The sequence below is a fragment of the Elephantulus edwardii genome, unplaced genomic scaffold, assembly GCF_000299155.1.
Source record: "Elephantulus edwardii isolate Elephantulus edwardi_28Jun2011 unplaced genomic scaffold, EleEdw1.0 scaffold00004, whole genome shotgun sequence".
Classification (NCBI taxonomy): domain Eukaryota; kingdom Metazoa; phylum Chordata; class Mammalia; order Macroscelidea; family Macroscelididae; genus Elephantulus; species Elephantulus edwardii.
The window spans coordinates 16,189,822-16,216,445 of NW_006399754.1; the positions used below are offsets into that span (position 1 = coordinate 16,189,822).

The following is a 26,624-nucleotide window of genomic DNA, read 5'->3' on the forward strand; positions in this document are numbered from 1 at the left end:
TGGATTGATTCGGTGACTGGGGCAATCAAGATGAGTGTGTCGGAGGCAATGAGATTGGCACAGGACAAAGCAGAGTTTAGAGCTGTTGTACACAGGGTCTCTATGAATCGTAAGCGACTCAACTGCACATAACAACAACAACAACAACATCATTAATATATTAGTCTCTGGAAACTCTATGAACTTAGAAAAATGACAATAGTTATAGAACAGAGTTCAGGTCCTTTGTTCACAGGGTTGCTATGAGTCATGCTCAACTCAAGAGCGATCAACAACAACATTAGGATATATAGTAAAACAGTAAAAACTTGTCATTTATAAATGCTAAAGTAATAAAAATATCTAATTATTAGTAATTTATAATTGTTACAACTTTCTAATTATTAGCTACTGTCAGTGAAAGTGAAAATGATAAAACTGATTGCAGTCAAGTTGTTTCCAACCCACAGCACCCATGCAGGACAGAGTGCAGCTCCCTAGAGGCTTCGGAAGCTGTGAATCTTTTAGGCACTGACTTTTCTGGGTCTAAACCTCTCACCTCTCAGCGAAAAGTGTAATGTTTAGCCCATCTGAAGAGTCTAGAAATCACAAACCCCAGTTACATGCATTTTGAATCATTGTAGACAGCATATAAACGTGTGTAGTACTGTTACAAGTAAGATGAATCACTGAGGCTGACCAAATGTTGGGAATTCTAGCTTTACATCAATGTAAGCCGTTTTGACATTTCTGAAGCATCAAAATAACCTGCGTTTGTCACATTAAAAACAAATTGGCTGACTCTCCCTTCTCGCTCATTCATTGCCAACAAGTTGGAACTGGCCCATAGCTGACTCTCCAGTGGATTTTCAGAGGCTGTGAATTACATGGGAGGAAACTGTCCACTTTTCCCCTCAGGAGCAACTGGCGGGTTTGAACTGCCGATTTTGGGGTTGACTGCGAGCTTCCTATCAACCAGGCCACCAGAGCTCCCTACTCAAGAATGTTGCTTTTTATTTCTTTTGATCTGAGTGAGGGTTTACGGAGCACAGTGCTTTTCCACTTAACAATTCACACACATCACGTTTCATCACAGTGATTATGAGCCGTTCATTCTAACAACTCTCTTCCCACTTCGCTTCCTGTTCCCAGTCACCCATTCATTTTCTTTAAGTTACTACATACAGACTCTGGCCCATGGAAAAGATTTCCATTTGACTTTTACTGTGAATTCTGTTACAGAAAGCTTTAATAGCACCATTTAGAGCTGTTTTGTGTGAGCTTTCAATAGATGTTGTCTTACTCAGTAATTTCACCTATTTGTGTCTTTTTGCACCCAAAATCATGTTCTGATTTGATTTGCATCCTTGAAGAGCTGGTGTAGCCTACTCTGGGCACATCTACAGGAACTGCACTAATACTAACTGTATCAGTTAAGTGTTTTAGGGTGGACAAGAGTCACGTCCCTGTTCTCATGGCTCTTACAGTCTAGTGGGAACAGTCAGCCTTTATACAAATACCTGCGGGAAAGTGTGATTAAATAGAATAATAGTATCAGAAGAGCAGGATTTTTGTAAAGTAAATATTACTACAGTTCTCCAGAATACATATATAGTTCAAATAAATGTCCATGAAAATACCTACTATTAATATAAACTTATCATGTTACAATAACAGCTGCTATTATTGTAAGCTTATCAGACTTCTTTTGGTGTGTGCTGAATTTTTTTGCACACATTTTCTTATTTAATTTTCATTATAAGCTTGAGGGATAGGCATCATTATAGCCATTTTCCCAATTATAAAACTGAAGCTCAGAGAGGTTAATCAACTCATCTTTCAGTGAAGAAGTAAAGAGCAGAATCAGGACTTAGATCCTATGACTGTGATTCCAAACCCCAAGCTCTTCACCACCACCCCATCTTTCATTTATCCATATCCTCCAAACCCACTGTCGTGAGCGGATTCCAACACGCAGCCACCTTGTTCTGAGGCTGTAAATCTTTATGGGAGGAGACTCCCCTTTTCTTTTAATTAGCAGTGTGACAGATAAGGCACTGAGCCATCAAAGCTTCTAGCTGTATAATTCAAGGAGATCTGAATTGCTTTCTGTCCAAGGAACTGCATATACAAGCCATCATCCATGTTTTCGATGACTTGTATGTTGCTGTCACAATGAACAGATGTCAGCTGAGCTTTCAGACTAAAATGGATTAGGAAGAAAGTCCTGATGATCTATTTCTGGAAATCACTCTGTGGAAACTACATGGATCACAACGTTGTTAGGTGCCACTGAGTCAAGTCTGACTGACAGTGACCCTATGAACCACAGATCGGCATCCAGCCCAATCCTGTGCCAGCCTCACACTCTCTGACACACTCAAGCCCACTGTTGACAGTTGCCAGGTCAGTCTACCTGGCTGAATGTCTTCCCCTCTTTTGGTGACCTTCCACCTTTCCAAGGAACAGCCTCTCCCAGCAACATGCCACATGTATGAAAGACGAAGCTTCATCCTCTTTGCCTCTGAGAACTCTGGTTGCACTTTTTCTAAGACATATCTGTTTGTTCTTTTGGCAGTCCAAGGGATGGATAATCATTACTCTTCTCCAACACCACAATTCACAGGCATCAGTTCTTCTGTCATCCCTATTCATTTTCCAGCCTTCACATGCATAGCAATCGATTGAAAAGACCATGGCCTGGATCAGGTACACCGTACTCTTTTAACTGACATCACTGCTCTTTCGTCATGGGGATGTTGCAGGCCTGGGCTGCAGTTTGTTTCCTTGTACTCGGGGTCACAGAACAGCAACTAGTAAAAACAATGTAGAAAACATGAACTGATTTTCAAAAGTGGATCTGAATATTTACTTTATTCCAGGGATTTAAGGTTTAACATTTGAAAATCAGTCAATCATGGTATAAATCTCTTTGCTTTATATCACTGAGTTTTGTTTACTATCATTTTATCCATAGCATAAGGTGTCTTGCTGCGTGTTCTGTTGGCCTGTGGCTTATATTCTTAGTTCATTATCTTTCTCTAATAGGGAGCTCTGGTAGCCTAGTGGTAAGAAGATGCACTGCCAACCCAAAGGCAAAAGGTTCAAATCCTCCAGCTGCTGTGTGAGGGAAAGATGAGCAGTCTCCTTCCCGTGTGACTTGTTGTTATTGTTGTGTACAGTCGATTGGGAGGCAGTTGAGACTTCCCATCTTTCTCCCAAGGAACAGCTGGTGAATTTGAACCACGTGCCTTCAGGACTGCAGTTCTTTCTTCTTGCCACCAGTGCTCCCTCTGTGTGATTTCTGAAAACCCTCTGGAAGGTCAGCTATGGGTGAGTTCCAACTCCACGGTGCACAACAACAATATGATTATGGAGTCCCCAGTAGCACAGTGTATTGAATGTTAGGATGCTAACTCAAAGGCTGGCAGATCAAATGCACTATCCTCCTCAAAAAAAAAAAAAGATGAGCAGCCACCTCCTGGAGAGATGTTGGTCACTAAGAACCAGAAAAAACGGACAGCCATAAGTTCGTTTCTCCCCATACTCCACTGTACGAAAGGGTCACTTAGGTTTATCCAAACTCACCATCCACTGAAGGGCATCTGGGTCGCTTCTGAGTTTGCACAATTATGAATAAAGCATTATTATGAATTATTATTATTATTAAGCATTATTATTATTATTATTATTATTATTACTCATAAACACTCATGTGCTGGTTTTGTGAAGGTAAGTTTTTAAAAACAACTCATTTTTAGCTGTCATTTCAGAAGTGGGTTTTCTCCCTGTCGGCTCATTAAACTCTCCTGGCTACCAGCCCCAGGACATGGAATTTTTCTGCCTTCCCCCAGGCTGTCTTTTCACCCGGTACAGAAAGAGGTGAGCGCAGCAATTAAAATCAGGGAACGCTGGAACTTGAAATGAAAGAACAGCCCCTCAAAGAACAAAAGAGAAACGCTTGTACAAATGAAAGCACCTCACCCTTTCAGGATTCTCAGAAAAGTCAAGTGACCCTGCAGGAGGCTGCAGAGCCCAGAGCAGGCTGACCTGGCCAGCTCTTGGAATGTCCAGTGGGCAGCCTGCAGACTTGCCAAACAGCCTAATTACAAGTGGTGCCAGCTCCAAGAAAAACTCCAGTTACCTTAACACTACACACGCAAAAAAAATCTTAAATCCTTGAAAGCGCACGCATATGTTATTAAGCATTTTGAATCTTGGGTCTCATGGTGTTGCAAGATCTTTAAAATCCACTCAGTGTAAAATGTGGGAGAAAGATAAGCAATCTCTTCCTGTGAGATTTACAGCATCAGAAACTCAGTGGTGGCTCAGCTATGCGTCAGTTCGGACTTGGTATCAACGAAGTGGCTGACTGGACAGCCATCTATCAAGGCTTCTACTTTTGCAATCTTACCACTAGCAACACCTTAACAAGCCATATACTAAAACTATATACTGCTGCTTCAGTATACTAGGCCTAAGGGCCCAAGCCCACCAAAATCAAGGCCCGTCTGTGTACAGCAACCTCCACCAGTCTCCAAGGCTGTTGGCCTTTACAGGAAGGACAGCCCTTCTGTCTTCCCAAAGCAGCTAGTGGTCCACTGGACTTTCGGCTGGCCGCTCAACACATTACACACACAGCACCGGGGCTCCCCCAGCTCAGGCCAGGGCTCATAAAGCAGCACGTCACATTCATGCTCATCACATGCCAACGACTGCCTTGAATAGATGATGACATGTATTTCTCAATCCTCACAAAAATCTCACTGTTTCTATCATGCCTGTTTTACAGATAGGACAGAAGAGGTAACTTTTCAAGGTTACACGCCTACTTGGTGGCGCAGCTGGGGAACGATGACTCCCAGGTGTCTGGGATTCAGGTTCCTCTGTCTTAAGGGACAGGCTGTGTGTGTGGCCTCCTCTCTCCATCCCCACAGCTCTGTCTCCACAAGCATATGAGAGATGTATGATACACCCACCCACCACTGCTGGTTTACTGTTCCTGCTGTATGTGTCACAGGACACAGACCAGCAACGTCTGCTCCCCACGCCTCCCGCTGCCCTTGTGTCAATTCTGACCCGTGGTGACCCTCCAGGGCAGAGGAGAATTCCTCCATTGGGTTTTGGAAGCTATAGGTTGTCATGGGAGCAAACTTCCCTGCACAAGCCAGACTGGTAGGTTCGAATCACGGGTCTACTCATTAGCATGCCACCACTTAACCCACTGTGCCACCAGCTCTTCTGGAGTACCAACGGGAGAATACAGATTAATAAAATGTGGTTTCTGCTTCAAGACAGATGTGGTCAGATATAGGAGAGACATAAAAAAACAAACAAAAGCAAAAAACAAATCAGATGCTAAGAATTCAGTGGATTCACCGGGCGATGCAAATGATTAAAGGATTTAGCTGCTAGCCAAAAGGTTGAAGGATTGAATCCACCCAAAAGCGCCTTGGAAGAAAGGCCTATTCATTAATTAAGCATACACACCCCCAAAAAATGAGCCATTGAAAGCGCTGTGGAGCATAGTTCTAGTCTCACATACATGGGATCGCCACCAGAAGAGGTGACTTGATGGCAATTGTTTAAGCAGCCAGCGGGATTACGACAGAAGCAGTGAGCAAACACTGAGTTATCAGCCCGCATGGCAAATTGGCAGGAGAACGTCTCTACGTGCTGGGCAGTAAGAACAATTCAGCTGCCAACCATTTGGTTTTCAAGCAGATTTGTTTAAAGCCACAGCTGTGTAACAAAGGCATCAGAGTAATTCCGGCGATCCGATGTGGCATGTGCAGCGAGGGAAATCACAGAATAACATCTTGATGCGTGAAGTCGAGTTCTGTTTTGGTCGAAACCCTCGGCTTGGACACGGTGTCTCCTCTCCACACACTGCTCTGTGCCACTGAGTCATTCAGAAGTGGAAGACGCCTCCCTATGCAAATGTTCACAATTTTTAAAACTATAATAAAGAGTCAAATATCTTGGCAAGTTCAGCAACTAAGGCTGAAATTCTTTTCAACTTTACCCAGTAAAATGGTTTCATCTAGAAATTTACTTCTTGAATTTTAATTTTGTTTAATTCAGCAGAAAATAAAAATGAGAGATTTTTCTTAAAACAGAGAGTTGTTTATTTGTAACCACAAGGTGCCCTGATGATGCAATGGTTAAGCGCTTGGTTGCTTATAAGGTTGGTGGTTCAAACCTACCCGGTGGTCCAAGGATGAGAGAAAATACAGTGATTTGTTTGAGTAAAGATTTCGACCTAGGAAACCCAACAGGTTTCCACACTGCCATGCAGTGTCACCACACATCAGGAGTGACTCAACGGCACACAACCACAACAAACAGCCACAGTGGTGAAAAGACTTTGCTTAACAAGAGTAAATCCTAAAGGAGAGACTAAATAAATGCATGCCATGAATGAAGAGTTCTAATAGTAAATGAGGGAGCTCTGGTGACCTACTGGTAAGAATCTGCACTGCAAATCTGAAGGTATGTGGTTCAAATGCAGCAGCTCTTTGATGGAGAAAGATCGACAACCCCTTCCATGCAATTTACTGTCTCTGAAAACCAGCTGGAGGGTTAGTTATGATGGCACACAACAACAACAGTGGAAAATAATGTCATCTCCCAAAGTTTCAAAGTAGAAAAGTCTAGAGGTTGAGAAAACTTAAATATAATAAGAACATTCTAAAAGCTGAACGAAGAAATTCCATATGATCCAGCTAGTCCACTGCTGGAATGTACCCTGAGAAAATGAGACCTGAGGCACAAACTGAGATTTGTACACCAATGTTCACAGCCGCATGATTCACCATCGCAAGAACATGGAAACAGCCCAAATGTCCAACCACAACGAATGGATTGAGAAACTATGGTACATTCACACAATGGAATACTATGCAGCACGCAGGAACAATAACTTTGTAAATTATTACCTAACTTGGGAGGGACTGGAGAGCATTATGCTGGGTGAACTAACTCAGCCCCACAAAGATAAATATTGTATAAAACCGTTATTGTAGAATGAGTGTAAGGCTCCAGGAGGGTTGGGAGAGGCTGGAAGCAGAGGGATGGGGATGTGCAGTGGGAGGGGAGATTAATCATTGGGTTGTATGTACAGTTTGATGGGTGGTAGGGTGAGGGGTATTGAAGGCATTTGTTTAAATTTCTATTTGAATTTGTAAATAAACTAATAGAAAAAGAAAAACAAAAAAACTTTTAAAAAAGGACATCGAGGTAAATAATTTCATAATAAATCTAATACAGGTAGTCCCTGCATTACAAACTTCTAATTTATGGACAAATCCTGCTTGCCTTTGATGTTAATGTGAATTTACCCTTATTTTCAAATAACTCAACAAATATCTACTTAAAAACAAAGTCTTGATCACAATTCATATCCACTTACTACATGATGCAGCATTTCAATCATTGAAAACACTTTGAATTTTTTCTTGTACTAAAAACCAAACCCAAATTACTGCTGTCACATTGACTGTCACTCACGATGACCCCTAAGTGGTAAGGAACTGCACTGCCAACACAAAGGTACACAGTTCGAATCTACTAGCTGTTCCTCAGAGAAAGATGGATAGTCTACTCCCATACAATATACTGCCTCTGAAAACCATTGGAGGTTCAGCCGTGGGTTCGTTCTGACTGAAAAGCACACAATAAAACACACAAATCTTTATAGAAGGAAACTGCCCATCTTTCTTCCACAGGGCAGCCGGTAGATTTGAGGTGCTGACCTTGTGGACAACACTATGCCACCAGACCACAGTTCTTTTTCTTGTACTGAAGTCAGGCTAAAAATAAGAAACATTTATCTATACCTGATGTAGCCACAAATTCTTAGAGACATACAGGCATGGATCTCATTCATAACCTGTGGGCTGGCTGTATTCTAAAAAAGGTAAGTGTTATATCATAATACCCTGTTTCCTCAATGATTGATTCAGTGCAATAACATTGCTTGGTTTGAAAAGACATTTCTTTAGGTCAGTCAGCTTGTATTTGGACCGGCTTGAGTAAACAAAGCAAGACATGCAGGAAGTTAGTGGTTTGGACAACAAAGCATCGGTGGGACTAATGTAATTAAGTTTCGACACCCTGTCCCTGTGAGTCACAGGAATGGAGCCCTCTGTAACCATAAGTTTGCAGGAGGATAAGGTTTTTTGATTCAGTAGGTTTTGTTTTAATAAAAATGAGGAAGTTGGTTTGAAAGAGCCTGAAGGGAGGAGTTGAGAAATCATTTTTGAGGCTACGCATGAGCACCCTGGGCTCATAAAACATCATTATAAGGAGAATGAAAGCAAGGAAACGAAAAAAGGGAAGTGAGTGGGCCAAACAGCAGAACACAAACATGGTCAGATGAAATTCTTCCTGCACTGGCTTCTGTCAGATCACTGTAGCCTGGAGGAAAGGTCTTCCCAGAGACACACAGGAGAGGAAGGGTTTGAGACGGCCACCAAGTAAGAGCGCCGTGGTGATGACGCGCTTAACAACTGTTACTCTTACTAAGCCATTTCAGAGAGGGTCGCAACTCGACGGCACCCAACAACAACAACAACAAGTAGGCCACCTCGCTTTTCTCAACAAAACTCCTTGAGTGCCCAGCCCCACTCTACCTCACGATGGTTGGGCTGGAACCGCCTCATAGCAGCCCTTCCAGGGGGCTCCAAGGCTATAAACTCCATGAGAGGAGACTGCCCGTTTTTCTCCCATGGAGCAGCTGGTGGACTCGAACTTCCAGAGACGCATTGCCTCTGGGCTGGCAGTTAACTGGGTTAACTCCCTCTGCACCACGGACACCACCGCTTCTCAGTTGAGTGCCCTGCACAGAGCAGGAATGCAAGAGGGGTTTCAATGATGACCTTAGCTGCGGTTTATCACTGAAGCAGTAAGTGACTTCTATTGGGAAATCCACAAAGCAGATTCTAAAACATTTCTAGCATACTATGGGGATTACATCTCAACATCAAGAAGACAAAAATCCTCGCCACTGGGCCAACAAGCAACATCAGGATTGAAGGAGCAAAGATTGAAGCTGTCCATAATTTCACCTTATGTGGCTCCACAATCAACACTCATTTCAGTGAGTAATTCAAAAGCCGTGTTGCATTGGGAAAATCTGCTGTCAGGGACAAGACCTTTCCAAAGAGCTGAAGAACAATGACATTTAAAGTTTAAAGACCAAGGTGTACTCGGATCAAGCCATGGTCTCTTCAATCACTTGCTATGCATCTGGAAGTTGGGCAATGAATAAGGGTGACAGAAGAATTACTGATGCCTTTGAGGTCTGATATTGGGGAAGAGTGCTGAACATCCCATTTTTTTGCTGCTAAAAGAATAAAGAGATATGTCTTAGAGAAGGTGCAACTAGGGAGCTCCTTAGAAGCAAGAATGGTGAAACTTGATCACCTATACTTCGGAAAAGGACATAATGTTTGCAAAAGTAAAAAGGTCTGCAAAAGAAAGGAAGCCCCTCAGTGAGATGGCCTGACGCAATGACTGTAACGATCGGCCCAGGTACGTCAGAGATGATGAGGATGGCACAGGATAGGACAAGGTTCAGATCCATTGTTCACAGGGTTCAGATCCATTGGACACCTCAGCACCTAATCCTATAGGATTAGGAGACTGGAACACAAGTATTTGCTTGCCAGAAACATCAAGTGCAGCATGTGATATGCAGCTGTCTTTCATTGCCCTTCTTAAAAGTCCAAACAATACTGCCACCTGTGCCACCTAAGACTTTCTAGGGCTGGAATTGCACTGTTAGTTGCCCCTGAGTGGACTATGACTCACAGGGAGCCTGTGAACAGTGGCCCTGAACCTTAGCCTGTTCTGAGCCAACATCACTGTCTCTGACACCAGGTTGCAACTGTCACTACATGAATCTATATTTGACATGCTGTTTGGTGGGAGAAGATTCATGTAAAATTAACCTGTGATAAATCTGTGAAGAGTAAGTGTGCCTTCTATCACCACCCTTGCTGGGACTTCCTCCACCAGCTGAGACAACAGAATACTTTTCTACGTGAACAGACTGCCTTGTAAAGATGAGCATCCCTTACTGGGTGTCTGTTTCTTCTTTAATGGTCTATCACACAACCAGGCATCATGCAAAGACAAAATTGAAAATATGTATCTTCTGACCTCAAGAAACTAAGATGTACACAGGTTGACCAAGACACCAGAGATACAGTTAGAACTTTCCTCTGGCCAAACTCTTAAGGACTCGTGCCATTCAGGTGGGCTGGACTCAAAGCCCCCCCCAACTGACCTTTTGAGGCTGTAAATCTCAAGGAAAGAATATGTCCTCTATATGCAGAGTTTCTACAAAGTCTGTATTTTTCTCTAAGTCTTGGTCTATAGAGTCCATTATTTGTAAATATCGCCAATTTCTAAATAAAGCTTTTTTAATAACACACACCTTGTGTTTTTAATTATAAAAGGTAATGAGGGTGAAACCAAGTTCCTCCTTGGAGGCTAGGATTTTGAAGCTTCGTCCCACTTACTTTGGGCACATAGCCAGGAGAGACCAGTCCTGCAAGAAGGACATCATACTCGGAAGGGTAGAGGGACAGCACAGGAAGAAGAAGACCCCAGATGAGATGGATTGACTCAGTAACTAGGGCAATAGGGGTAGGCGTGTTGGAGTCAGTGAGACTGGCTCAGGACAGGACACTGTTCAGAGCTGCTGCACATAGGTTCATTATGAGTCGCAGGTGACTTGACAGCACATAACAACAACAATAACAAGGGGGGAAGTAAAAAGAGGTAATTAAAAAATTGTATGTGTTGTATGATTGAATCAGTGCAGAAAAGGAGCATGTAAGGATAAGCCAGGTCTTAAGTATCACATACAATTTTAAAGTAATTTTAACTATATGTAATATAAGGTGTTTGCTCTGTGCCAATCAGTTCTCTCTCTCTCTCTCAGTGAGTGTGTTTGTGTACACACAGAAACTCCTAAGACAATTATTATTGTGAAACTCATTTTTTTAAAAAAAATTATTATTTTTTTGTTTGTGTGCCGTCAAACTGGATCTGACTGGTACAGAAGGAGTTTGCCCCCCTTTCTCCAGCAGAGCATCTGGTGGATTCAAACCATGTACCCCTGGTGTTATACCCATTTTACAGATGACAAAGAGATCAAGCAAGCACAGATAGGAAAATGCTAAGAGGTTGATGGTGGGAATGAGAGAGTGCAATGTAACACTAAGAATTTTAGAAAGATAAAAACCTGCCATCGTACACAAGTGCTGAACTGAGGTCAATAAAAATCTGAAAGGAAATAAGAAATTCCTGCGTTGCCACCGAAGTTAGATGACGGGACATGTAGCAAGCAAGACGGAGTAGCACACAAAGCAGTGATTTAAGTTACTCTGAGTACGCGAACACCCTGTGACCTTTTCAGGAAAAGAGTCGGGATTTTCAAGCTCCTAACAAAGACACCTTTAGTAACTGTCAGAAAAATAGAAACACTGACGTAGTAAAGATAATCCAGACTAGTTAGCAGCGTCAATCAGCCATGGCCTGCATGGTTCTGTTGGGTACACTGGGTACCTACCCTGAAATGAAAATTAAAGCTTCATTTCAATATTGAGGTTTGGGTCCTAATCTTCAGAAGCCCTGGCTGAACATCTGGTGTCACATACCATTATTAAAAATAAGTCAGGAGAAACACCCCGGGCACATGTTCCTAACATAGGTAAGAAGGCACAAGTTAGACTGGGGCCCAAGATTGTTGTTGTTGTTGTTATGTGCCATCGAGTCGTTTCCGACTCATAGCAACCCTATGCACAACAGCTCTAAACCCTGCTCTATCCTGCGCCAACCGCACCGCCTCTGACACACCCATCCTGATTACCCCAGTCACTGAATCAATCCATCTCATAGAGGGTCTTCCCCTCCTGTGCTGTCCCTCCACCCTCCCAAGCATGATGTCCCTCTCCAAGGACCCGTCCCTCCTGGCAACATGTCCAAAGTATGTCAGATGAAGCCCCAGAATCCTTGCCTCCAAGGAGTAGCTTGGTTTAATCCTCTCCAAGATGAATCTGTTTGTTTTCCTGGCAGTCCATGGTACATTCAGTACCCTTCTCCAGCACCACAGCTCAAAAGCATCCACTCTCCTTCTGTCCTCCCTAGTCATTGTCCAACTCTCTGATGCATAACAAGCGATTGCAAAGACCATGGCCTGTATCAGGCACACCTTAGAGACCCTGTTGCTCCTGAGTACCTTTGAGAGGTCCCTAACAGCAGACTTTCCCATCGCGATACGCTTTTTGATTTCCTGACTGCTGATACCAAGAGTGTTAACTGTGGAGCCGAGCAAAGTGAAGCTGTGAACACTCTCAATCTCTTCATCATCCATCTTGACGCTGCCAATTGGTCCAGTGGCGAGAATCTTTGTCTTCTTGACGTTGAGCCTTAGTCCATACTGAAGGCTGCAGTCCTTGACCCTCCGCAGCAAGTGCATGAGGTCCTCCTCAGTTTCAGCAAGCAAGGTTGTGTCATCTGCATAACGGAGATTGTTGATAGATCTTCCACCAATTCTGATGCCACAATTCTCCTCATAGAGCCTAGCCTCTCGGATAATCTGCTCTGCATACATGTTGAAAAGGTATGGAGACAGGATGCATCCCTGGCGTACACCCTTCCCTATTTTGAACCATGCAGTGTTACCCTGCTCTGTTCTGACTACTGCCTCTTGGTCCAAGTATAGGTTTCGTATTAGCACAATTAAATGTTCTGGGATTCCCATTCTTCTCAGAGTCAGCCACAGTTTGTTATGATCCACACAGTCAAATGCCTTTGCATAATCAATGAAACACAGATAGACATTCTTCTGGTATTCCCTGCTTTCAGCCAAGATCTTGGCTGAAAGCAGGGGCCCAAGATAGTTGCTTTTTTTTCCCAATTTAATAAACCCACTGAGTAACAATTATGTTTGCAACATAAAAGAGAAACCTTTTTGATGAACAGTCACAGAAACACTATGTTGCTAAAAATGATGACTTAGAATATTATGAACCACATACTGTAAAGCAAGGATACTACAGTTAGAGTACTAGTTTGAATCACATTTTAGTCAACTAGTTTTGTCTGGCTATAGTCCTTGGTGTCTTTCTCCATCTTTATAAGGGTTCAAGAGAATGAAACAAAAAGAGTATTTGCAACACTCTGAAAGAAATGCTTGCCACACTGTAGCAGCCTAACTTGTGTTAGTTATTCTTTTTATTCTATATATTAAACAAATAAAAACCAAGCTCTTGTCATTGTGTCAACCTTGACTCACAGTGACCACATATGTGAGAGAGAACTGAGGTCCACCAACATTTCCTCATTATGCACAACCTCCACCCGAGACATACTGGCAAACCACAGCTCTGAAGGCACCGGAAGGAAGTGGTGCACACCTGCCTAATTATTTTGAGGAATTACTCTTTTCTGTATTCTGTAACTTTGGGTCTGAAAGAGAATCACTGACTTCATCGACAGCAGCACACATGCGTCTTTCTACAGAGGTATGGAGGTGTTACTTGATATAAAATTATTCTTTCTGATTTCACGTCCCTGGTATGGGGCTTTCCATCCCAAAGACAGAAGGCTCAGGAAACTGCAAAACGGACAGCCCATAGTTTTAAAAACAAACAATCAAACTGCTCTGCCAGTGTCAAAGCATTCATCTGTATCTAAGCAGGCAGCCTGGGCATCTGTGCCATGCTTCTGCAGCGTTTTTATAAAATCTTGTGAAAGGGAGGTTGTGAGGCTTGTTAAAGATTTTTAATGATAATTGTTACTATACAAGGCTAATTATAAAACCTGGCTCAGAGAGTGACAGACATACGGCATAAATCATTATGGCTGGTACAAAACTAAGCCAAGCTTTTCATTTTCTACCACGTCCCATCATACTTTCTTTCTTTCTTTCCTATCTTACACCAGCCTCCCACTTCCCCTGTACTTGACTTCAATTTTATGATGGCCAGTGAATAAAGTTAATCGTTATAAATCCTATGCCTTCATCTATTTAAGATGTGTAACATGAATAGAAGAAATAACCCAGATGTTCTTCCACGGATGAGTGGATTAACAACATGTGATATATATCCACAGAATGGAATATTCTAGGCCTATAAAAAGGTTATTAAGCACTGACACACAGTATGACATAAATAGAAATTGAAAACATCAAGTGAAAGAACTCAGTGATCAAAGTCCACATAGTATATGACTCCAGTCATATATATAAAATGTCCAGAACAGAAAAAATCTAGATAAACCAGTAACAGTTACTTAGGGCCAAGGGGAGGCTAACGGGTATAGAGTTTCTTTTTGAGGTGATAAAAATCTTCTAAAATTGACTATGTTGATGGTTATCCAGCTCTGTTAATTTACAGTGGATTATACATTTTAAATAGATGAACTATACAACACCTGATTACAAAGACTAAAAAAGATAGTACAGAAGATGAATGAAGTGTAAAATGGACAATCTCCTCTGGTGTGATTTATGGCCTCTGGAAGGAAACTCGCTGGAGGGTCAGTGATGAGTCAGTTCTAATTTGATGGAAATGAGTTTGAGTTTTTTAGTTTTGTTCTTATACAGGTGTCCCGGTGGGCTGTTGGGTAAGACACCTAGCTGCTAACCAAAAGGTTGGCAGTTCAAAACCTCCTACCACTCTTCGGGAGAAGGAACAACGTGGCCACTTACTTCCTTAAAGACCACAGCCTCGGGACCCCTCGGGGGCAGTTCTGCTGTGTCTTACGGGGTCACAGTGAGTCAGAACAGACTTGATGGCAGTGAACTTGGGTTTGGGCTTTGTCAACATAATATACGACATTTTAAATCTTGAAAGCTATCATTAAATATCCTTTATGAGAAGGTTTCACTTTTACACGTCAAGTGGGGAATCTGCGCTTAACAAGGACTCTCACTTTACAGACATTACCTCTGAGCTAATATATACGTTGACTGAGAAGCAGGCTTACTTTTGCTCCACATAGAGAGGATCGAAGAACTCGGTGGTGATCTTGTTTGCATACAGAGAACAGCCAGTCATGGAGCAGAGCCCTAGAAGCACCAAGGGAAGCATGACGGTTAGTATCTGCTTATTAGGGCCTGGGATCACCTTGTTTGCAGAAGAGTTACTCTTTACCTGACAGTATGAACACAATTCCAGCCAGACAAGCAATTTTCGCTTTGGCTTTATCGGAGCCTCCGACTTTGGTACACTTCATTCCAAACAGTGCAAATATGGAGCCAAAAAAGCCCAGGCTGACAGCGGCAATCATAAGTCCTCTACACGCCTGGATGTAACCTGCAATCAGAAAAGGTGATTTCACGTTAGCGCAAAGCACCAGGCCGTCCGCGGGTGAATCCTCATGCTACGTCTTCATGCGGGACCCTCGCTCCCTTTTCTAGTGCAAACACATGGTAAGAGAAAGAAGAAAGGAAAACAAGTTCTATTTGAGCACCTTTTATATGGTCCATACTTTTAAGGGCAGTTTGTGTGGAACTCCCAGAATAGATACTGGGAGCTATTATTCACATTTTCGTTGATGAGGAAATGAAGGCGTGAGTAAGGCGCATAACTTAATTCCATTCTAAATTGAATGTCAAGTCCACGTCTGTGTCTCCTGCCTTGAGAGACACCTGGCACTAGATTAACCCACCAACTCCTCCGCACACTCAAAAAAGTCAAGTTCATGGCTGTTCAATCACAACTGACTCAGCTGATCCTCCATTGCATTTCAGAGGCAGCAAATTGCACAAAACTATCCATTTCTGCCCCCGCCCCAGCCTCCATGGAGCTGCTGGTGGATTTGAACCATCAGAGAAAGGCATGGCCTTTTGGGTTAAAAGCACAACTCCCTATGGACCCCACCCCCACCCCCAGTGCGCTCTGCCTCTACACAGTAGGCCTTCGAAATAAATGACTTAATGGTTCTGACTCTAAAATTATAAAACTAGCTGGGCAGTCAATCTCGCAAAAGGTCAGATCTTCCAATTCAACGAAAAACTTGCAAATGCTGAAAGATCATCTTGAACTATGTGAAGTTGTCCTCATCAACTATTGTAATGAGCTTTTAATATTTTCAGGGCACACGAAACATAATGGAATTTTTTAAAAAAGTATTATTCCACGTAGTTGTTGTTGACTGTCGTCAAGTCGAGCCCGACTTGTAGCGACCCTATGAACAAAAGGCCTGAAGCCCCTCTACAACTATCGACACTTATCAAAGTTCATAGAATTTCCAGAGGCATGTTATTTAGGAACTGGATGCCACTCCTGATCCCAAATTGTTCTGTAGAAGAAGAATTTCTAATTGTTACATGCGCTGTTTACATATAAATGAGTGCTTACAAAGTGTGTTCTGTTTGAGCCTTCTTCCCGTACGCTGGCTCGCACCATCCGTTCTTTTAGCCACATATTTTTATTTGAAGAGCCAGGGAGATAATGTACTTCAGCCCAGCTTTTACCTAAACACTAACAAGGCTTCATTAGTAGAGTTTAAGCTAACAAACTTTTACCACACAAGGTTATCTTTCATTTCAATCTGAAATAGTATGATATTTCATTCTGAAATATTGGTTGCAGGCCAGTATTAAGTATACTTAACTTTCCTGATAAATATTTGTTAAGTAAATACACTTACATCACGCTTACATTTGGAATTAAACCTTTTCATTTATTTTGAAATGTCAAGACACAGCAAATTATTTCTTTTCCAGGGAGAAAGAAATTTTCAGGGGGGGAAAACACCCCCGCAGTAAAATTTTCATTTCTATCCTAAGAAACATGAACTAGATAGAGGTCATGTACCAGCATTTGGTGCCTGAACTTATGATTATCATACTCTTAAAATTATTACAGTTTCTCTCAACTCATGGGATAAAATTGCAAAAGCAAAAATGAGATGCCGTACTCAATTGTAATACCTTTAGGCTCTCACAAACTCAGACTGCAATTCTAATGAACTCTTATTCAATAATGTGAACTGAGTCCACACAAGAGAATTTTGCTGATGTTAAGACTGTAAGAAAAAGCAAAAGCAATTTCTTTTCAGTAAAACAGGAAATGAGGGCTTATTTTGATGGCAATAATCATAACACAGGACTGTCTGGGTCTTGACTGCCATACACTAAACCAGCTTGATTTTAAACTTCAATCCTCAAATCTCCCAGCCAGAGTCTAGGTGGAGCAGATAAAGTCACAAAGAGAGGTAAGAATCTGGTTAGTCTCTTATAAGATGAAAAGAGTCTACTTCATAATCATAAAACCAGCTTAGCATTTGTAACCAGATCTACTGCCAAGATGTGGTTTGATCATTTGAGATTTAATCTGATTTATGGCTACCATAGTTTGGCCATTCACTTTCATTATTAAGGAAACACATAAAGAGAAGGGGAATGGACAAGGCTCTATAACATTTAAAAAAAATCTAACCTTGAAAGCTTCACCTAGTGCCATAATTTGCATATTTACATTCACTTACCTCATAAACTTTAATCAAAGAAAAGGTTGTTGTCGGTGTTGTTGTTATGTGCCATCGAGTCACTTACAACTCTTAGTGATCCTATGTACAAGAGACCTAAACGCCGTTCTATCCTGTGCCAACCTCGCTGTCTCAAACACACTCATTCCCACCACTCCAGTCACAGAATTGATCCATCTCATCAAGGGTCTTCCTCTCCTGCGCCATCCCTCTACTCTGCCAAACATGATGTCCCTCTCCAAGGACCAGTCCCTCCATGCAACATGCCAAAAGCATGTCAGAAGAAGCTTCAGAATCCTTGACTCAAAGGCGCACTCTGGTTTCACCTCTCCAGGACAAACCTGTTTGTCCTCCTAGCAGTCCATGGTATATTCAACACTCTTCTCCAGCACCACAGCTCAAAGGCATCAGTTCTTTTTCTATCATCCTCTATTCACTGTCCAACTCTCCAATGCATAGCACGTAATTTCCTGGCTGCTGTTACCAAGAGTGTTGACTGTGGAACCAACCAAACTAAAACTGTTAACTATATCAATCTCTTCACCATCCATACTGATGCTGCCAATTGGCCCAGTGGTGAGAATCTTTGTTTTCTTGATACTGAGCTTCAATCCATATAGGAGGCTGCAGTCCTTGACCTTCTGCAGCAAGCACTAGCAGGTTAAATTCTACAGTTTGGCCACACAGAACATGGATTACAGTTTCCCAGGTGGCCGGAATCCCAGGTCAGCCCATTTCTCCAGCAGGCTTATGAGGCATTCTGGTGGCCTTGCAGGCAAAGACTCTCACCACCCACTCAAAGGCACTTAGTTCAAATCCACATTCTGCTCTCAGGGAGAAAAATGGACAATTTCTTCTTATCTAATTTACAACCTGTAATCTCAATGGCTCAATGATGGGTCAGTTCTAACTCAGGGCACATTAACAACAATGAAATCTCAATGGGAGAAGAATGGCACCACCAGTGCATTTGAAGCACTGGAGGCTTGAGGCATTTTGGATGGCAGTTCCACACACTATGAACCAGGCCACCAGAACTCCTTGGTAGAATACAAGCCCTTAGAGCCAGTTCCAACTCAGACCTGACCATTCATCGGTTCCCAAGGCTGTAAAATCCAGGGGAGGAGACCAGTCACCTTTCTCCAGAGGAGCAGCAGATGGATTTGAATTACTAGAGAAGCACAATTCTCTAGGGACTATACCACGAGGGCTGCCTCATGAAAGAGGGTGTAGTCAAGTCAACTGTGACGCACAGGGACCCTAAGAGCAACAGATCCGAACTATGCCTTATCCTATGCCGTCCTAGCCATCTCAGATACGTTCCTATCCACTGTTACAGTCACAGTGTCAACCGATTTTCTTCTCTTTCTGTGACCTCACCTTTCCCAGCATATCTTTTCTCCCAAGGACAGGCTCCGCCTAATGACATGCCCAAAGCAAGAGATGAAGTTTTACCATTGTCGCCTCTATGGAACAAACTGATTGTTTCTCCTCCAAGACAGCCTTGATTACGATCCATGGGATACTCAGAGATCTTCTCTCCTATTATGAGTAATATTGTTGTTCTTATGTACCGTTGAATCAGAACCAACACAGATAATTCTCCAGCAAGTTTTCAGAGGCATTAAATTGCATGGAAGGGTGCAACAATGAATGAATGGAATTCCAAAATCTCTGTAGATGTTCATTGAAATGAAAAATAAACAACCTAAATTTTAAAAAAAATTGCATGGAAGGAGATTTTCCATCTTTTTCTCATGGAGCAAGTGGTGGATTTGAACCCTGTACCTTTGGGTTGGTAGCACAATTCCTTACCACTAATCCACTGGAGCTGCTATTGTTTTTAGGTGCCATTGGGGGATGTACAACTCACAGCAACCCTATGAACAACAGATCTGAACGCTGCTCTATCCTGTATCATCCTCAACAGCTATGCCACACTAGAGCCCATGGCTACGGTCACTATGTCAATCCATCTCGTTAACAGTCTTCCCCTTCTTTGCTGATTCTCCACTTTCCCAAGTATGATGTCCATTTCCAAGGACTAGCCCCTCCTAACAACATACTCAGAGTGTGTGGGATGAAGTCTCACTATCCTTCCCTCTAAGGAGCATCCTGGCTGCACTCTCTCCAAGACATACATGTTCACTTTCTCAGCAAGCCATGGGATATTTGATGTTCTTCTCCAGTGTCACAACTCAAAGGCATAGATTCTTCTTCTGTCGTCTTTATTCACTGCCCAACTCTCAGATGTACAGCATGTAATTGAAAAGACTTTGTCTTGGATTATGTAAATGATACAACCTTGCATGCTGAAACTGAGGAGGCCTTGAAGACCTTGCTGCAGAAGGTCAAGGACTGTAGTATTCAAGATGGATTGAAGCTCAACATCAAGAAGACAAAGAGTCTCATCATTGGGCCAACTGGCAGCACCATGATGGATGGAGAAGAGATTGAGGTTGTTAACAGTTACAACTTGTTCAGCTCCACAATCAATATTCTTGGCACTGTCAGGAAATCAAAAGATGAATTGCATTAGGTAAAACTGCTGTGAGGAAACTTTTCAGAGTACCAAGAAGCAACAATGTCAGTCTAGAGACTAAGGTGCACCTGATCCAATCCATGGCCTTTGCAATTACTTGCTATGCATCAGAGAGCTAGACAATGACTAATATGAATTGATGCCTTTGAGTTGTGGTACTGGAGAGGAGTCTTAAATATACCATGGAACTCCAAGAAAACAAACAGGTCTGTCTTGGGGAGAGTGAAACCAAGTTTCTCCTTGGAGGCTAGTATTTTGAAGCTCCATCTCATATATTTTGGGCACATGGCCAGGAGGGGCCAATCCTTGGAGAAGGACATCATGCTTGGAAGGATGGAAGGACAGGGCAGAAGAGGAAGACTCCGGATGAGATGGATTAATACAGTAACTAGGGCAATGGGGGTAGGTGTGTCAGAGTAAGTGAGACTGGCTCTGGACGGGGCAGGCTTCAGAGCTGCTGTACACAGGGTTGCTATGAGTCACAGGTGACTCGATGGCACATAGAAACAACATGTCTTTGTTCAGGCACATACATTGTTAGTCTTTAAACTGAAATCCTTGCTCTCCAGCACTATGAAGAGGTCCCAACTGCAGACTTGCCCAATGCAACACATCTTAATCCTTAAACTTCACCAACCCACACACATTTTGCTGGGAGTGCCTAGCTCTGCATTCCTCCTGCTTAGACTGAGTTCTTGAACAGACATCGCTTTGGTCTCTCGGCACGTGAGGAGAGGAGAGATGGAGCAAGCAGGTTCTGATATGGCCATGACTTCCTTTAGCACAAACGGGACACTGATTTGAATGCCAGTGCGTCCCTCTCTAGCTCGTGAACCACAGAATTGACTTTCTACCTTTTAACAGGTAAAAAAAGAGAAGGTATTGCAGAAGGTCAATAATTCTCCAGATCTTCTTAAATGAGGGGCAGAGACTTTCTTAAATGGAATAGGATCTTCGGAAATAAACTCTGTTAGCTTAGCCATACATGTAATCAAGATGTATTACATAAGGTTGAGGTTTATGGAGTAAGGAATACTGATGTGTAGTAGGTCTTAGAGACCCAGGGCTGAGCATCTCAGAACAAATTCTTTTAGAGTTTCTTTTCTGAAAGGCAAACCTTAACAACCTTGCTTTTAAACAGCTCCTGAGGGTAAAACTTATTTCAAGTAACACACACCATCAAGAGAGGTGGCAGCAAAAATCCAGTCAAGGAGGCCATTATTTTTGACAGGTCTAATTTATTGACACCCTTAAGAGCTAATTAACACATTAAGGTGCTGAAGCATGAAACATATTTACTTAGAAGTTCTCTGAAGTATAATTTATAGTTAAGTCTCTTAGGAGAAATGGCAAACATTCCTACTAACTAAAATAGATGGCATAGGCTAGAACAACACTGTTGAAACGGATTCTCAGCTCAAGTTCAAGTGGCACTTTGAAAGAAATAAAGGTTAGCAATAAACAGAAATTGCCAGCTCACTGAACCATTTAAAAATATTCAATTAGTTAAACCCAGTGACTATAAATCCATGAGTTCTGTGATAGAAAAACCTTCAAGGTGTCCTCTGCAAGTCAAAGGCCTTTCAAGGTATGTGAGCCTTCTTTTAAATTTCAAACTAACAGAAAATATCCACTTGGTGGAGACAATTCTCTAGGAACACATTTGCCGGTTGCAGGATTTGAGGAGTGGAAAAGCGCATTTCTGTACTTCAAACCACTGCACTGATTATTTGAAAGGCTTTGTGTGCTTTTTACAAATCCTTTGCAGGGGAGTGGAGTGGAGGAAAGAGCAAGAACCTGAACTTCAGCCCTGGCTCGTTTATTTGTCAGGTTCAAGTCCTTGAGTCCATCACTTACTCTTTCTGGGCCTCAATTTTCTCATCTGTAAAATGGAGATGGAGATAGCAGCACTCACACGCACAGCACACAGCACATGATGACTTAACCAATCAAAGTGCCTGCTTAGTAGTGAGAACTAACATTAGCTCTTCCTTTCCTTGGTACTGAGATGAATGCTAGGGAAGTTAGAGTCTTAGTGTAGAATAACAGTCACTCACTGCTGTCGAGGTGGAACTGACTGATAATTCACCTTCTGGTGAGTTTCCAGAGGCTGTATACCACGTGGAAGGAGACTGTCCATCTTCTTCCACCAGAGCAGCTGGTGGATTTGAACCTCCTGCCTTGGGGATGGCAGCACAACTCCTTATCCATTAGGCTACCAGAGCTCTGGAAATACCATTGTTGCCTGTGTTAGGTGCCTTTGGGTTGAGTATAAACACAACCCTATGAAAAACAGATCTGAACCCCGTCCTGCTCCTGTTCCAGCCTCACACTCTGACACACTTGACTCCATCGCTGCAGTCACTGTGTTAATCCACTTCATTGAGGGTCTTCCTCTCTTTCACTGACCCCCCACCATGAGACCTAGACATTTAGTTTTCTGGGTTTCACTCTCCTTATCAGTAACATTGGAGTTCTGGTGGCCTTCCGGTAAGAAGCTGTGTTGCAATTCTGAAAGCTCATGGTTCAAATCCACCATGTGATCTTTGGGAAAAGGATGGACAATCTCCTCCCATATGATTGATTGTCTCTGCAAACCTGCTGGAAGGTCAGCTATGTGTTGGTTCCAACTCGATGGCACCCAGTGGCAGGGGTAAATAGGGGCATTGAAGACACGCCCCATCAGTAAGAAATCAGAGGATGATTTCCTATAGGAAATTCACAGTAGTGATCTGGTCATCTGCATTCAAGAGGCTTAATCTTCCACCAAAAGGTAGACGGAGCAGAAGCAGCAGCATCCCTCTCTGCTCCTGGGTTCTCACACAGCTTTGTGCGTTAGCTCTCAAAAACATCCGCGAGATACAGAAAAATAAGCTCACCGGAACGATGTGGGGAATGAATGGCATCATAAGCCACAAAAGACAAAGTCAACAGGAAAAGATGCATTAGTTTAATGGCATTAGACATTTTAAAGTTCTGAATGGGGGGGGAAGGCACCATTAAGTTAAAACAACAGCCTGAGACCACCACAGTCGCCAACAAACTAAGACCGGTCATTTAGCATTTTCAAAGACACAGTCACTTTTTCCCATAAGAAACAAGAGAACCAAGGCATAGGATGAGGACAAGCAATTCGCAAAAGAGGAAATTAGACGGTCGCTAAATATATGCTAAGATGGTAAAGGCCACAATAACCAGGGAACTTAACAACCTGGAACAAGAGGTGCGTTCGAAAGTGGACCGGGGAGGAGGTAAAGGAGGAGGGAGGAGGAACACCTACAACAATGAATGGATGCAAACCCAGTCTTTCTGTAACTTCTGTTAAAATCACAATAAAAAAGAAAAAGCAAAGAAAAAAATGATAATAAAATAGCATGCCACCCGTCTCACTGAGTGACAAACTTGTTGGTGAGAACGTGAGGTGCTCTAGCGATTTGTGAGGCTGAGACAGCACTGGCCATGGGTCTGTTCCATCGCACGGATGGCTACCATGAGGTGGAATCAACTTGATCTCACCCAACAAGAGGTACGCTGGTGGTAGAATGTAATTTGGCAGAAGAGATTGACTAATAAAAGGTATATTTTACTGCTTTACTGCCTTGACAATTCCATTCCTTAGTGCCACACTCACTCACTCATTGTCCTCAAGTCAAAACCAACTCGTAGTCGACCCTCTATTGAGTTTCTGAGGTGGTAAACTGCACGGGAATAGACTGCCCTTCTTTCTTCTGTGATGCTGCTGGCGGAATGGAACTGCCAGGGAGGCACAGCCTCTGAGTTGGTAACACAGCTCCCCAAGCACGATGCCCCCAGAAGTACACATGTACCCAGAGACGCGAATATAAAGATTTTCAGGCCAGAGCCAATAATAACAAAGACCTGGAAAAAGAGTCTCACATCTAACAGTGAACTGGCTTGCCTAGACGACTGAAAAAACATTTTTGTGGTTAGGTGCTATTCTGTTAACTCGGACCCTATGAATGACAGATCAGACCCCTGCCTTGTCCTGTGCGCTTCTCACAACCTCCGCTTGGTCCAAGGCTCCTGTTACAGTTCCTGTGTCAATCCAGCTCACTGCAGGTCTTCCTCTCTATTGCTCACCCTCTGCCTTTCCTCGCATGTTGTACAGAGACGAAAGTGTGTGAGTGCTGATTACAGTGAGGCGTCGCTGTTTATGCAGCAATGAGCTTCTACTGAGGGTGACAGAAAATGTGGAAACAGACTGTGGTGACAAACAGAATTAATGTCACTGAGCTCTGTATGTTAAAATGGCAAACCTTTTGCTATCTATGTAGTAACATAATAAAAAATTTTCTGGGGGAAAAAAATAACAAAAACATTCATTAAGTTGGTAACCTGGTGGGTAAGGAGTTGGACTGTCAATCCAAAGGCAAGTGGTTCAAATCAAGAAGCTGCTTCAAGAGAAAAAGACGGAAATCTCCTCCCACGTGATTTACAGCCTCTGAAACCTTATGGTCCGCCAGGAGTCAGTTCCAACTCAATGACACACAACAACAATACGTATCCTGGATGGGAAAGATGTTATTAATTTAAAAACATTGTGGAGAAACAGTGTGCATTTATAACTTTAAGTCCTTTTTTTCATGACGTGTAAACAGAGAAAGGCCGTTCTGCAGGTTGAGCTGCATATAAATGCAACTCCTCCTCTCTTTGTTTTACTGGTAGGTGCAGTCAAGTCATCTACAACTCATTAGTAACAGAGCAAACCTGGCCCGTTCTGACTCATCCTCACCACTCTTGTCATGTCAAGCCCACGGCTGCAGCCACTGTGTCAACGCATCTCATCCTACATCTGGAACATGATCCCTGAGGGCTGTTTCCTCCTGGCCACCCCACCTGCCTCAACAACATCAGAGGACCACAACCAACCTCCTTTCAGAAGCACCAAGTGGACACCAAAACAAAAAAGACCTCATGACTCTGCACTCAGTGATTTTGACAGAGCACTTTCCACCCTTTCCAATGTCCCCCACTGTCCTCGACAAGGAAGCTCCCTACCTGGCACAGTACCTCAAGTAACAGAACAGTTACAACACAGGCCCTGAGGACAGTTGCTGTCAATAGTATATTCCTGTAATAAACCACGAACACAAAAGCATGCCTGTTGAAGGTGGATGTGGGCTGAGGAGCACGGGATTGTCAACATAATTCTAGGGAATAAACAGTGTGCTCAAAGCTTATTTGGCGCCATGGGGGCCAAACCCAAGCTAGTGTCATCTTAATCAGGTGTCAGGCACGCATTTCCTGTACGCAGAGGTTCCATCAAACACCACACTGAGCCACCGTTTGCTTTTCGTGACAAGTGCCATCTTAGAGGAATCAAATCTTGCGTCTTATTTACCCAGCTACGTTAACAAAACCTTGAAATGCAGCCAGAAAAGACACCTAAAAATAACACAAATGATTCTTCTAAAGGGTTCAGGGACCCAGCCTCCTCCTGGTCCTCCTCTGCTGGGAAATCCTGGAAGGAAAAAGAGCCTGGGATTTGAGCAATCACTGTGTGCAGGCTGAAATCTACACCCTGGAAGTACAACAGAGCTGCTGTCGATCTGAATATCGACCTGTTGCTATATTATCAAAACGACCTGGAGCCTGGTTAGTAGTAACATCAGGACTGAACAACCTCACAAGAACAGGAGAGCGACGGGGAGCACAGCCCGGCGAGTCCCCAGCACAAAATCTTCGCAGATTCTCTACCCTCTTAGCAGCCGACAACAGATTTCAACGATATTTGTTTTCCTAAAATTTGTAGCAAGTGTGAAATTCTAGCAAAGCAAATCTGTTGAAACTTTTTAAGGAGGGGTGCGCGTGTGCGTACAATTTTTTCCTTTCTCTATTTTTTAAGAGCGAGCACACAGAACGTGTAAAGCGAGCTAAAGGCAAAGGCATGAATTTTCCATGCCAGTGGTACCGTGTTAGTACGAACCAGCTCTCTTGGGAAGAAGTTAAAGAGGCCACAGTGGGGTGAACTCTCCGGCTGGTGCGCGGCTGGTGCGTGTGTGGTCCCCAACAAAACCAGGGTCCTATCCTCCACTCTTAGGACAACAAAGGGGGCTGCACACGCCCCGCACTGGGAGCCCCCCAACCGGGCCCATCTGCGTGCTCCCTTTCCCAGGGTCTCAGGCTTGATTTAAGCCTCAAAGGGTAGCCATTCAGGGACCAAGTGCTAAGGGCACTGTAACCTGCTCCAGCTCAGGGCTCAACCCCTGAGTCTGGCCAGGGGTCCGGCTGGAGATGGGGGGGGGTGGGTCCAGAGGGTCCCTGACACCCCACCTCCCGCGCCCGCCAGCCGAGAGGGCGCCCCCGAGAGCTGGTCAGGGAAGCGCGTGGGCTGGGGTCCAGGGGCGGGGGATGCAGACCGTCCAGCGCCAGCATGGAAGGAAAATCCTTGCAGTTGGAGACGCCCGTGGAGTCGGTAACGCACGTCTTCCAGAGGTTGGCCCAATAGGTAGCGGTGGTGATGACCGTGCCATCGATGGTGGACACCTTCCAGTAGTCGGTGGGCAGCGTGGAGGACACAAGTACCCAGCCGGAGATGGAGACCATGAAGGCGATGATCTCCGACGCG

At 43.4% G+C, this 26,624-nt stretch overlaps 1 protein-coding gene across 2 annotated transcripts in view; it reads right to left on the reverse strand.

Annotated features, from left to right (window-relative positions):
- Positions 1 to 26,624, reverse strand: part of CLDN10 (claudin 10) — a 178,311-nt gene that overhangs the window by 9,768 nt on the left and 141,919 nt on the right. For both annotated transcript variants that reach the window (XM_006879570.1, XM_006879569.1), the window contains exons 2-3: positions 15,153 to 15,314; positions 14,986 to 15,067 (exon numbers count right to left, since the gene is read on the reverse strand). In XM_006879570.1, the coding sequence (XP_006879632.1) occupies positions 14,986 to 15,067; positions 15,153 to 15,314 (244 nt within the window). The remainder of the gene's footprint in view (positions 1 to 14,985; positions 15,068 to 15,152; positions 15,315 to 26,624) is intronic.